Source organism: Zootoca vivipara, chromosome 3 (assembly GCF_965207765.1).
Source record: "Zootoca vivipara chromosome 3, rZooViv2.hap1.1, whole genome shotgun sequence".
Classification (NCBI taxonomy): Eukaryota; Metazoa; Chordata; class Lepidosauria; order Squamata; family Lacertidae; genus Zootoca; species Zootoca vivipara.
The window spans coordinates 64184321-64198904 of NC_142586.1; the positions used below are offsets into that span (position 1 = coordinate 64184321).

The 14584-nt window shown below is 43.3% G+C and overlaps 1 protein-coding gene across 18 annotated transcripts in view; it reads right to left on the minus strand.

The window, feature by feature from the left end:
- The window catches only part of SYNE1 (spectrin repeat containing nuclear envelope protein 1), a 296175-nt gene that overhangs the window by 105785 nt on the left and 175806 nt on the right, over positions 1-14584 (minus strand). For 15 of the 18 annotated variants that reach the window (XM_088667313.1, XM_088667311.1, XM_060272757.2 and 12 more), the window contains 7 exons: positions 13937-14074; positions 12488-12673; positions 11278-11400; positions 10456-10638; positions 9332-9475; positions 5625-5822; positions 4386-4526 (listed from right to left, as the gene is read on the minus strand). In XM_088667313.1, the coding sequence (XP_088523439.1) occupies positions 4386-4526; positions 5625-5822; positions 9332-9475; positions 10456-10638; positions 11278-11400; positions 12488-12673; positions 13937-14074 (1113 nt within the window). Of the gene's footprint in view, positions 1-4385; positions 4527-5624; positions 5823-9331; positions 9476-10451; positions 10639-11277; positions 11401-12487; positions 12674-13936; positions 14075-14584 lie in introns of all 18 variants that reach the window. The other 3 variants (XM_088667309.1, XM_088667308.1, XM_088667312.1) reach the window with 2 other exon arrangements.

Genomic DNA, 14584 nt, shown 5'->3' on the forward strand with positions numbered 1-14584 from the left:
GCTTCCCCCCCCACCCCCGCCTGTCACACAGGACAGGTCCGAAGATCGGCGGGCGCTGTTTGCCGGGCTTGTCAAGCCCAGCAAACAGCGCCCGCCGATCTTCGGTGACAGGCGGGGGTGGGGGGAGAGCGGAGAACGATCTCCGCTTCCCCCCCACCCCCGCCTGTCACACAGGACAGGTCCGAAGATCGGCGGGCGCTGTTTGCCGGGCTTGTCAAGCCCGGCAAACAGCGCCCGCCGATCTTCGGTGACAGGTGGGGGTGGGCGGAGAGCGGAGAACGATCTCCGCTTCCCCCCCACCCCCGCCTGTCACACAGGACTGGTCCGAAGATCGGCGGGCGCTGTTTGCCGGGCTTGTCAAGCCCAGCAAACAGCGCCCGCCGATCTTCGGTGACAGGTGGGGGTGGGGGGAGAGCGGAGAACGATCTCCGCTTCCCCCCCACCCCCGCCTATCACACAGGACAGGTCCGAAGATCAGCGGGCGCTGTTTGCCGGGCTTGTCAAGCCCAGCAAGGAGCGCCCGCCGATCTTTGGTGACAGGCGGGGGTGGGGGGAGAGCGGAGAATGATCTCCGCTTCCCCCCCCACCCCCGCCTGTCACACAGGACAGGTCCGAAGATCGGCGGGCGCTGTTTGCCGGGCTTGTCAAGCCCAGCAAACAGCGCCGGCCGATCTTCGGTGACAGGCGGGGGTGGGCGGAGAGCGGAGAACGATCTCCGCTTCCCCCCCACCCCCGCCTGTCACACAGGACAGGTCCGAAGATCGGCGGGCGCTGTTTGCCGGGCTTGTCAAGCCCAGCAAGGAGCGCCCGCCGATCTTCGGCGACAGGCGGGGATGGGGGGAGAGCGGAGAACGATCTCCGCTTCTCCCCCACCCCCGCCTGTCACACAGCACAGGTCGGCGGGCGCTGTTTGCCGGGCTTGTCAAGCCCAGCAAACAGCGCCCGCCGATCTTTGGTGACAGGCGGGGGTGGGGGGAGAGCGGAGCACGATCTCCGCTTCCCCCCCACCCCCGCCTGTCACACAGGACAGGTCCGAAGATCGGCGGGCGCTGTTTGCCGGGCTTGTCAAGCCCAGCAAACAGCGCCCGCCGATCTTTGGTGACAGGCGGGGGTGGGGGGAGAGCGGAGCACGATCTCCGCTTCCCCCCCCACCCCCGCCTGTCACACAGGACAGGTCCGAAGATCGGCGGGCGCTGTTTGCCGGGCTTGTCAAGCCCAGCAAACAGCGCCCGCCGATCTTCGGTGACAGGCGGGGGTGGGCGGAGAGCGGAGAACGATCTCCGCTTCCCCCCCACCCCCGCCTGTCACACAGCACAGGTCGGCGGGCGCTGTTTGCCGGGCTTGTCAAGCCCAGCTAGGAGCGCCCGCCGATCTTCGGTGACAGGCGGGGATGGGGGGAGAGCGGAGAACGATATCCGCTTCTCCCCCACCCCCGCCTGTCACACAGCACAGGGCCGAAGATCGGCGGGCGCTGTTTGCCGGGCTTGTCAAGCCCAGCAAACAGCGCCCGCCGATCTTCGGTGACAGGCGGGGGTGGGGGGAGAGCGGAGAACGATCTCCGCTTTCCCCCCCACCCCCGCCTGTCACACAGGACAGGTCCGAAGATCGGCGGGCGCTGTTTGCCGGGCTTGTCAAGCCCAGCAAACAGCGCCCGCCGATCTTTGGTGACAGGCGGGGGTGGGGGGAGAGCGGAGAACGATCTCCGCTTCCCCCCCCACCCCCGCCTGTCACACAGGACAGGTCCGAAGATCGGCGGGCGCTGTTTGCCGGGCTTGTCAAGCCCAGCAAGGAGCGCCCGCCGATCTTTGGTGACAGGCGGGGGTGGGGGGAGAGCGGAGAACGATCTCCGCTTCCCCCCACCCCTGCCTGTCACACAGCACAGGTCCGAAGATCGGCGGGCGCTGTTTGCCGGGCTTGTCAAGCCCAGCAAGGAGCGCCCGCCGATCTTCGGCTCTGTCCCCCGATGCGCGACGGCTCGGGGAAGCAGGCAGGGAGCTCCTGCTGGGTCCCGCGCCTTCGCCTCTCGCTCGGTCGGGGCTACACGACATGGCTTATTTTCGGGGTATGTCTTATTTTTCACCAACCCTTAGAAATCCTGTCATGGCTTATTTTTTGGGGATGCCTTAAAATATGAGAAACACGGTACTACAACTCTCACCTTTAGGCAAAATAAAAAGACAAAGGTGCTGCTACTTACTCATTGCTACCGTGACTGCCCTCTTTGATCTGACAAACTTGCATTTTTAACTCACTCAAACTCTAGGTCCGCCCAATGCATATTTCTTACTTAATTTCCCATGTTACAAAATACATTGCAAAAAAAATATATTCCTGAGGTTCTTGTATTTTACACTTGCAATGGAACTAAACTTTACAAAGTCGATGGCTCATTATGTGACTTCCTACATTTGCTTTGCTTATTATTTTAACCTATCAATTTCCTTGTTGAATCACAATAGTGGTGTGTTTTGCTTTTGTTTGGAGCAAGAGGTACTTGCTACTAGCTTATAATAATTAGGAAATGAATAAATTGTTCCTGCTCTGTTCCCCTTCTTTACTAGTGAAGGAGGAATCAGTTTGAAATGCATTTATCCATGGGAAATGGTAGTTCTGACCTGATCAAGCTACAACCGAATTGAACCTTCTGTTGAATTATAACTCAAGCACCTTATTTCTAAGAAAAGCTCCAACAAATTATATACTGGCAGCCCCCAGTTGAATTAATTACATATATATCTCATATGAAAGAGGCAAGCCTCATGCTATACCTTACTTCTGCAATATTATGTTATAATACATAATTATGTATATAAAGCTGTATTGTGTTTTTAATATTTGGTTGGCGGGCACCCAGAGTGGCTGGGGAAACCCAGCCAGATGGGAGGGGTATAAATAATAATCTATTATTTATTAATTAATAAATTATTATTATTATTATTATTATTATTATTATTATTATTATTATTATTATTTGCAGCATCTGTTTATGTGCTGGTTATTTTAGGAAACTTGTAGTATATACTGTACTGTAACTGCATACTATGATATGCATAAAATGTATATAATATCCATATCATAATTATGCTATGATGCATATAATATGTGAGGAACTCTATCTATCTATCTATGAGAGAATATGCAAGAAAAGCACATTATTTTTCATTGAGATCAAGGAGTGAAACAGGGAGAAGAAAATATCTGACTGGATAAGCTTGACATCAAGGTGTGGTTTTTTTAAATCCTGCATCTCTATTTTTATTCATTGCATTACACCATTAAATATCGAACAGCTTCAGAATGCTCATTAATTAACAAAGGCACCTACAGTGTCAATTTGATAGAGCTATGCACTGTAATCACTGAAAAGAGAGCTCATGTTGAAAATAAAGCAATGGAATGAAAACAATTTAATTCACAATTACAAAAGTCACCATCAATAATGAAATATTAAAACAATGGAAGATCTTTGCAACTCATAGCTGCCAAGTTATCCCTTTTTTTTAAAGAGAAATTCCATTATGCTGAATAGGCTTCCTCGCGAGAAAAGGGAAAACTTGGCAGCTATGTTGCAACTACCTAGTAGCAGAAAACATGCAGATAGATAAAGGGACAATAAAAGTTGTGTTTTGTCAGGATCTCCTGTAATGCTGAAAATCTTGTGCATGCTCCCATTCTTTTATCCATATCTCCAGTATCAGAGAATTGTAGAGCTGAAAGGGAACCCAAGTATCATCTAGTCCAACCCCCTGCTATTGGTAAAGGTCAAGGTCCCCCCGAAGGTTAAGTCCAGTCAAATGAGACTATGAGGTCATGTGGCCAGCATGACTAAACCGCTACTGGAGCAACAGGACACTGTCATGAGTGCCAGAGCGCACAGAAATGTTGTTTACCTTCCCGCTGCAACAGTACCTATTTATCTACTTGCCCTGGTGTGCTTTCAAACTGCTAGGTTGGCAGGAGCTGGGACCGAGCAACGGGAGCTCACCCCATCACAGGGATTTGAACCACCAACCTTCTGATCGGCAAGCCCAAGAGGCTCAGTGGTTTAGACCACAGCGCCACCCGCTCCCTTAGCCCTCTGCAATGCAGTAATCTCAACATGCGGTCCCTCATCCAATTTGAACCCATGCTGGACCCTGCCTAGCATTTCAAATGTGCTAACAGTTTTAATGCTTCACCGCATTTACCATATTATGTATATTTTAAAGAACAGCATGTCGTTTCACTTTAAATAATAATATTTAAACAAATGTTTCATGTCATTTTAAACCTTGAGAAAACACTTCCAATTTAACTGACAGGACAAATAAGAAACTGCACACTGAGGACCACACATATTCGCAGACATCACAATTGAATGAAAGCCAATGGGGAGATACCGGTACCTGGTTAACAGAAGCATCTGTATTAGCCACAGGTGAAGGAGAGCGACAGGCAGGTGGAGAAGAAATCTCACTGTTGGTTCCCTCTTCCCCAGACTCCTCAGTAACAGGTGACAGAAGTGTGTGACAGCGACCAGCAGTCATCTGCCATGGGAAATGCAATCCCAAAGGACAAGAAGATCATTCAGTCACCACAAGGATGATTTGTATTTAATGCAGTCATATGCATAGAGTTCCAACAGGCCATAGTTTAAAGAGCCTGTACTTACATGGTGAAAAAAATATTCACCATTACCTTTAATAATTGTGTGTGATAATTTTATTTGGCAGGCACAGTTTTCCTCACCCTACTATGAGAAAATGTTCCTGCCCAAGTTCTCTCTTTTGCACAGCTATTAGATCTAGAAGTCCTGTCCTCCCTGGAATCTGATCATACCAACTAAAACAGTATTAATAATGTAGACAAAGAATGAAAGTTTATTTACTCTAGTTCTGAAGTATTTAAGTGGCAGCATTTTTGAGAACATATTTAACCTTATCCACATACACCATAGTTGCAGGAGCTATCACAGGAAAATATTGGAACATTCAGCTAGGGGAACATGTACCTTTCTACTAGATAAAATATATCTGAGGAATGTTGCAGAAGAAAAGCAGATCCACATGTAAAGATACTAAAAGCAATAAACACATACAACTTAATAGTAAAGCACCTCCCATGTATTCTTTATTCCAACAATGTTTCAACTGCTATCCAGTGTACTTAAAAAAAAGTTCCATGCATATGTAAGATACAGTAATTATTTTAATTTCCCCCTCTTCCAGTTCTTCGCTTAGGTATACTAAGGGAGGATAATGCACAAAACAGAAAATAATAATAATAATAATAATAATAATAATAATAATAATAATAATAACCTCTTAGGGATACAAAGTGAAGCTAATTTTTGTCATTTTATAAATGTTGATTTTATTTGGTGGTTCCGAGGAATTATCCATGTTTAAAAAGCTGAATTGCCAAAAGCCACCCAAGCATAACAGTAATTGCTGGTTTGTAAAACTGAATAACCACAGCTACATAAATTTGAGCTCCAGTGCATTCTAATCAGCAACACCCAGACACCTCATGAAAACAAAGAAACAACATGAACTGTAGCAATCTTTTGCATAATAGTGTCGGAACCAGTATTGCACATGACTGGTGGCCTCAGGAAACAGCAAAATTATACATATATTGCTTACCATTACTACAGAGGGGTGAGCTGAGTGTGCTGAGAGCAGCTCTTCTGAATCCAGCTCCTCCATTCCTTCTGAAAGTCCTTCCACTTCTGTTACTGTTAGAAGCATAGTGGCGTGCTTGGCTTTCATTGTTAGCATTTTGCACTTGGAATTCAGAGATGCTATTTGCTCCTGGTAGCCTTTGATCTTCTGTGCCAGCTCCTGAGGAAACATTTTCTTCCTTGAGAATCATATGCAGCATGCAGGGGCCGTAAGAAGGAGCAGCAATTCTGCTTCCGTTAGAGAAAGACCGGCTTGCTTGTCTAAGGTCAGCCAATAAAATCACAGCTCTGTGTTTCAGAAGCCCTACCTCAGCAGCAGCAGTGGCTGAACAGCAGGATGTTGATTGTGGAAAACAAACATGTCAGGCTGCATCGCGCTACATACACACAGAGAGAGGCAGAGCTAAACCACTGAACAGAAAGCTATGCAGTGAAAATGGAAAATCTTTCCTGCCTGTCACTGACAGAAGGGGCGTCTGGTAAACTCACATTATCATTTCTGAGGATAAGCAAATTCTGTATTAAATCCTGCTGAAAAGAAGACGGGAAATACTCTCGTCTGCCTCCCATGAGATACTAAAATGAGCTGAAAGTCCCCAGATAAGGCATGCCAAGGAAATGAGGTCATACAACGACTTGAAGTTTAAAAAAACATGCAGCATTCATTTCTGACCAGACTGAATACAATGAACAGAGAAGTTAATGCACAAGGCTGTCATGGATTAACAAACACTGCAGCTTTCTTATTGCTTTGTTCGAAAATGCTGGGAGCCGTGATAAACTAGTAGCTTGCACTTGCCACTTCAATATCACTCTGCAAGTTATTTATTTTCTTTTAATTGCCTGTTTAGAGTCACAGCTTGGACTGGGTCCAAATTGTGTTCCTGAATAAATTAGCTAATTTTGTACTAATGCTCCGCTTGAACCCTCTCTGCAGCAGCAAAATTACACACTTAAGATTACACACTATTGATTGCTGTATCAGTCTAGTTTTGTAGATTATGTATATCACCATGGCACAAGAGTGTAGCTAAGGCATTACAGGTGGATAAGCTAAATATTTCCAGTCAAGTTTATAAGAAATGTGTATGAAGGGACAGCAATGGTTTCTGATGGCAAAGGCACAGCACTTTGAAAGGGGCAACAATTAGCTGATATCTGACTCTTGTAAACCCGAGCTTTTGCAAGTGCTGAAAATCATGGCAGTGTTTGCAAAGGCACAGGGCTTTGAAAATACAGGCAGCTGACTGTTAGCACCTGTAAAGATCTGTGTCTTTGCCTGTGCAGTTTGATTTCAAACTGTGTTGGCAAAAGAAAACAGGTTACCTGGTGCTATATTTGACATCAGGTGATTGACAGAAGTAAAGAAAGGATGGAGTAATACTTAGAGGGAAAACATGACCATTTTAAACAGCAGATGTTTAAAACAGCAATAGAGAATCACTGAGCGGGGGAAAGTGGCTGTTTTAAACAATGGCAGAGGTTTGAATAGAGAAAGCAGGGGATGACACTGCAGGGTGAGCGCAGTTTGATACACAGTTTAACCACAGCAAGAAAGACTCTGCTATATTAGCTTTTGGGTGTTAGCTTCTGTGTTGTACCCATCTCTGCTGTTTCTCCTTGTTAAAACTGGTTTGTTTGTTTGTTTTTAAATGCCATCAATGTCTTTCCATCACTATTTTAAGGGCACATGCTTTTTATGATTACAGATATATTTATTTATAAAAACATTTCTATGATGCAATGTCATAAAATTTCAGGGCAATGTGCAACACCACAAAAAACAGTGAAACACAATATAAATAATCATTAAAATGGTTGGCTAATTAAATAGCATAAAAGCCTTCAAGAGACACCTTAAAGTCAAAAGCGAGGAACCTGCCACATCGCTGCTGGAAGAGAGGTCCACAGGATGCAACTGTTTACACTAAATGCCCAACTGCTAGTTGAGACCTCTGTAACACAGGGGACAACTAAGAGAACTCCTCACTAATCTGAGTGAATGAGCTGATATGCGAATGTGCAGGTATTCTGGATCCAAATTATTCTTAAATCAGATGTGGACTGGAAAGACCTCAAACAGAGAACACCTAAAAAACGGAGGACTATCCTCTGACAGACCTTCAAAATAGAGGACTGTCTTATTTAAAGTTACTTAAAGTAGGACACATGGTCAACCCTAACTATTTTTTTCCTTTCAAAACAGCATTTCTGATTTCATATGATGTTTGCTTAGTTTTTAGTCCTAAAAAAAAAAGCAGGAGGAATGTTAGACTATTTTCAAAAGTTGGAACAAAGTTATCTCAAGCCGTTGGTCCCAAACATGTTTTTACAGTCTGACTGCTCAGAGCAAATGAATTAAGCATAAGCGAAACTCCTGCAAAGCTTAACCTGAATGAAAGCCTAAGGGCTGGAGTAATTTCCCAGTGAGATAACCAGTATCATGAAACCTGTCACTCGGGTTTTTAATGGCTCTTTTTTCCCCACCTGTGAGACAAGGAATCAATGCAGAATGCTTAACAGCCTGCACATCTTTGCCTCCCAACAGGATGTGATGATTATTCTTTTTGCATATTCAGTTCTTGCATGAATAAATCAGCAATGGAATTAAGCCAAAGGGTGGCTGATAGGAATAAGATCCAAACAGGAATAGACAGAGGTATGTGACTCATATGACGTGATAATGAAGCATGGGATAGCACAGCTGGGTTCAGGCACCAAAGTTGAAATCAGACACCAGGAAGTATATTCCATTTCTGCTTTGAGGTTTTTAGCCAATTAACTCATGTAAATTAACATTTGCTGGTGTCAGGGAAGGTCAGCAAGGAGTGGGCAGTGATGGGTTGCCACACAGCAGAGGAGGCAACTGGCATGCTCCTTGCAGGCCACATCTGCTGCCCCAAGGCAACTGCCTCACTGGTGGACCAGCCCTGTGGCTTGGGAGATCATCTTCTCTAACAAGAGATCATCTTCTCTAACAAGAGAAGGCTGATACAGTATGTTGATTCTCATGCTGCTGTTTTAATTGTATGTTATTACTAAGCCACCATAGGTCTCCGGTGCACAAAAGCTGTGATATAAGTGTTTGGTTTTATTTTTACTTTGTAACAAGGCGAGGGGATCTGTTTTCACCTTGAAGACATTTATGTACTTTGTTAAATTTAAGAAAAATAAGTGTATGTCTTAATTGTTCAACACAAACCATATTCGAGAGACTCAGATCTTGCAATATTAAACTTTACACTTCACACCTATGAAAAGCCACATCCAAGTCCAATGGCATATTTGGATAAGCCACATCCAAGTCCAGTTTGGCTCTTCTACAATGAAGCTCAAGGTTTTAAAATGATTGCCAGCTATTGCCTACAGACACTGGGATATGCCTCCCAAAGCTGCATATATAAGTTGTACAGTTGGCAGTGCATCCATATAAAATGGGAGTGGGAGCGATTGGAAAGCCTCTTTGGTATAGTCTCTTCAATGGGAAATAGCTACTGTGGTGGAGAGGGAGAAGCAAAAAAGGGGGTTGATAAATATTTCTCTTCCTTTGCACTATGAGTCAGAAGAGACAAAAATGTCAGGGTTAACATTCTGGCAAATGGGAAAGGAAATGGATATTGAAGTTTCAGGAAGCGCAAATGAGTTATAGATTAATCTTAGGTACATTACCTCATGGCATGAAATCTGGGCTTGCAATTCTTGAATGTTGCTTGTTGATATGGGCTTGTCCTGGATCTCACGATGAGCTCTCTCTATTAGTTGCTGTAAATGTTTCATCTCTTGTTCATATTGCTCATACTGTACTACTGCTTCCTAGAGAGGAAATATGCCAGGGCCAGGGGGAATACAGTGAAAGCATACCAGAAAATAAAACACCTATTGTGTACATGTGTGTATCATTCTCTTTAGGACTATAAATGCTATAAAAAGCTAGATATTTGAAGTGCAATTAATACGCCATTAACATTTTTACTACTAAATGCTTTCTTTAAAACTTACACACTTTAAATCTGACTTACAATTAGTAATTAATTTTGTTCCAAACGTTTGTTGCAGGGTTATAACATAATTACTGGGGGAAGGGATGCAGATCACTGATAAACCAGAGGTCTAAATTTCATTACAGGTTGTTTATCATGTGAAAAATGAGTGGTTCAGTATTTTTAGTTTGTATCTTCTGGGAGATAATGTATACTTTCTTCTGAATAATACAGACAACAACCATTTTAGGCATGCCCATTTTAGGCATTTTAGGCATGCGATTGCCGATGTGCGGGTCGTTTTGGACCGGAAAGAGGGCAGGATGGGGGCAGGATGGGGGCAGGGCACACTGATGTGTGTTCAGCCGGCACATGTTAGAGGCCAAGAATGGAACCTCTGCAGAAAATGGTTGCTGCCTGTATATATCTGTATGTAAATATTCTTAAACTAGCAATGAATATAGAAATTCAAAACACATATTTATCTTTATGTTGTTAAGAAAGCTCTTAAGAAAAAATGACATTTACTCCAAACTGTGATATTACCCTGTTTCTCATATTTTAAGTCATCCCCATAAAATAAGCCATAGCAGGATTTTTAAGCATTCAAGGAATATAAGCCATACCCCAAAAATAAGACATAGTGATAGGAGCAGCAGCAATGCCGGCCGCGGCAGGAGGAGGAGGAAAAAAATAAGACATCCCTTGAAAATAAGCCATAGTGTGTTTTTTTGAGGAAAAAATAAATATAAGACGTGTCTTATAATATGAGAAACACGGTACCACCTCTTCTCACATTCAATTTATACTTGCCTGCATTATGTTGTACTGCTGAATGGCAGTGTGCTGTAGATGGCTAGCATCCTCTTGCAGCCTGAGGGCAGTGTGACATATCGGTAGCATGGTGACCACTTCTTCAGGAATCCGCAAAGCACTCTGGCAGACCTGCACTGCATGAACCTTTGGCTTCAGTGACTCCATTTCAGAAAGCAGATGCTAGAAATAACATGAGTGCAATTAAAAAATACAACCTCTCATGCCTCCATTGACCTCAACAGCCTTTTACTAAAGTGAGCTCAACAATAATCTCAAAATGTGTGTTAAATGATTTATTGGTTGGACATGTTGAAAAACATTCTCTACTACATTTTCACACTTTAAAAAATCAGTTATACAACTAAAAGCATTAGCACAAAATTGCCATCTATAGCTGAAAATATTCCATATTACCTTTTGGATTTGATTGAGCTATGTAGGAAAAGAATCTGAGCAATTTATATTTAGATCAGTTCTTGGGGGTTTTATAACACCGTAACAAAATCAGTGCCATCAACAATGAAAGAGGATTTGTCCTTAGGAAGAGACTAACAGTGGATGCTAGAGAAGGATGAATTCATAGGCCAAGTAATTTATATGTTCTGAATGGACAATTTTTTGCAAGTACTATTGTTCAAATAATTTAACATTTCCCACACCTACAAAAACAGAAGTAGAGTGCATGAAATGGGTTACCATCCCACCTCAAAGCAGACCCCAAACAGAACTTAGACACTTCAGTCAATGTAAATAAATTTCCATCTAAACTAATACTTTGCTGCTCTTCTTTTGCAAAAATTATCTTATAATCAGTCTAACCTGTCGGTGAGAAAGTTGTTCCTTCAGACTCAAACGGCTGATCTCTGAAGATGTCAGAGTTGCCTGGGCTTGTTCTAAAGCTGTTTGAAGAGCCTTTACCTCAGTTTCGAATTTCTTCATATCCTGGAAAAATAAATAGAAAAACTAGGAAAAACACAAACCACATTAAACTTGTATTAAGAAACACAAGTCAGTGGTGTCATTTTAAGGGATCTCCAAGCCTCTGGAAAATTGAATACATATCATATGCATTTTCTGGCATATTATAGTTCCTCGTCTTCTACAGGTGGCAACCATTTCATATTGGGTTCCATTCCTGGCCCCTGCACACTTCAGCAGAATGTGTATAAGTGCCCTCTTCCCCCATTCCAAAAGGACCTGCACGTCGACAATCACACATCAAATGGACACGCCTGAAACGGTTGCCGCCTCTACAACCTTCCATCCATTTCAATGTGGCTTGCATAGGAGAACTGTCCCGGGCATTGTGCCCTAGAAATGCAGTTTGTTTATTTATTTAGCCCCCTAAGTATAATTTATGTGTTTAAGCAGGGTGTCTTACAAAAAGTTAAGATTACCGTATTGGCCCGAATATAAGCTGCACCCCACCCACAAATAAACCGGGCCTTTAAAATTCAAGGCTTATTTGTGGGTGTGGCCCACCTTCTGGCTCTACTGCCCTGAATGGGGGGTGGCCGGTGCTTGGTGCCCTGCTCCCCAAACCGGTGCTCGATTCCGAGCGCACTTTGCACTACGGTATGTGCCCGCCTCCCAGTACTACCACTTCCTGGCACTACCTCCCCAAGCAGGCGCCGGGGGAGGCTTGGGAGCAGCAGGCGGGCTGCGCGCCATTGCCCTGCGCTCCCAGGCTGCTACCTGGGGGGGGAGCTGTGCTGATTTGCCGGTGGCCTCCCCCCCCCCTTTGGCAGCTCGGGGGAGGCTTGGAACGGGCACCATTATCCCACACCCCCGACGGCCCTTGTGAGCACTGTTTCAGCAGCAATACCATAAGGTCGTGAAGATAAGCCGCACTTTAACTTCTCACAATTGGAATTTTTGGGGGGAAGTGTGGCTTATATTTGGGCCAATACAGTAAGATTACAACAAACATTACTAAGGAATAATCACAACAAGATGTTTTATATTAGCCTTGTGCCGTCATAAAGCAGACCTTCAACTGTCAGCTAGATATGAAGGGCACTCCAAATACCTTGGCTGCATCCTGAACATTCTGCAGTCGCTGTTTGATCACTTGCTGCAACTCCTCAGTCTGCCGCCCAAGCTCTGATACTTGCTGAGACATCCCTTTGGTTGAATACACACTTGCCAGATAGTCTATCTTCTCAGTCATGGCTTCAAGGTCTCCGTGGATCTCACCAGATTCTTCCAGCATGGCCTAGGTGGGAGTAGTGACAGAATTTGTTTCAATATTCAGATTATGATTTAAAAAATGATAGGCTAATGTTTACGTTCAACCATATTGTGCCAGCACTCAGACTTCATAATGTTATCCCCCTCCCCCAATCATATGTTTGAATAGTGGCTTGCATCAGACCTCAGAACGAAGGCATATGACATCACAAGGATTTTACTAAGAATACAGGTATCTAAGAACTCCTCTCTGACTCCTGCCAGGATTCAGGAGGCACCCACGGGGAAATAAAGATCAAGCAAGTTTCTAGAAACTATCATTTATACAACTGCCTCACTGCTTTTATGGTCTATCATCATCCACTCCCCTGAAAAGATACCAAAGGGAACTCTTCCCAGGCCTATTACTCCACCAGAATTGTCCAGAATTGTCCCCCCTGCCCTAATAACCTATGGAGAACTATTGCACCAAGTCTCTTTATCTTAACAAAATGAAGTGGGCAGCTGAAATTTTTTGGTATTTCTAAAACTATGTAGTAAATTATGAGAACCTACTAGGCAGCAGTTTCATTAAGCCATGTAGTTAATGGAAAACTTATCACATGTTGACTACCTGCAGTACTTGAAGCATGAAGTATAAAGTAGTTGTCTCACTTTTATAGCTTGCTAGACTGAGACAGGAAAATTCAGCACTCATTCCTCTAGCAATGAGCTATTCATCAACACCAATACTTTATGGAGCCAGGAGTAGATTGTATTAGTCTGGACAGGGCCTTGTGTGCCTCACATAATTCTATTATACACATCCTCTGATGCAATATTGAAGGTACAAAAACTCAACCTCATTAGCATGTGATTAGAGACATCCAAATACACTTTGTACAACAACAACAACCCCAATTAGTACAGAAACCTCTGTGACAACCTGTCAAAACCAAATAAGGAAAGAAATACTTACTGGCAACAAATGGGAGGCAGGGTACTTTCTTATGCCAACAGCATAGCACAATAAAAACATTTTCATTTGAGCATCAGTGGGGCAGGAACGCATGTTGTTTGATCTGCTACTTCAACTTATTTTTATATACTGTATATTATTTGTGGTAGACCTGGCTTCCAGCATTATATATCATGTATATATTCTGATATTATATATCAGAAAACAGCACAGGCTTCATAATTTTCATTTGATAACCCAATGGTATTATAGTTCAGAGGTAGCAACTATCTTTGGTGCAACAATTTGTGTCGTCATCTATTATCTGAAAAATGTTTTTGCTATAATCACCTGATGAGTCAAAAATTGATCACGAAGCTGAACGGCAGAATTCCATGTAATGCTACCATGTGTTAGGATTTTAGCTTTTTTAATCCATTTCAATATGAATTCTAGCATCTCATTATATTCTTCTAAGTGTGAAATTGCCTGAAAAGACAAGTAAAATCTACTTCAATAAATCCAAAGCACAGTCTTGCGTACAAAAATACTTTTGGTTTCTGAAATGTTATCACTTTATTTACCTAGCAATTTTCATTACTTCCATTCTTCTAGTTTCTTAACATTTACATTTCTCGATTACTGTTCTAATGTGCTGATTGCATTAAAATTGGTACATTTGCCATATGCTTATTATGCTTACTTCTTATGCAGATGCAGCTACTGTATTTTAATTTTTTTACATGGAAGAATTATGATGTATTGATGTCAAATGACTGCACTGCTTGCTTACCTGATCTACAACACCTCTTCCTCTATTGACTTAACTATGTTTTGTGAGTACTCACACAGACTACAAGCAAAGGACCAATCCCTCTTAAGGGCGAGCAATATATTGCCCTACACAGAAATATATCAGACAGTTGTTTCTTTTTCCAAGATACAATGTACTTTTCTGGACATCTAGTATATTGAACATTTAGCATTATTTTAAACCAT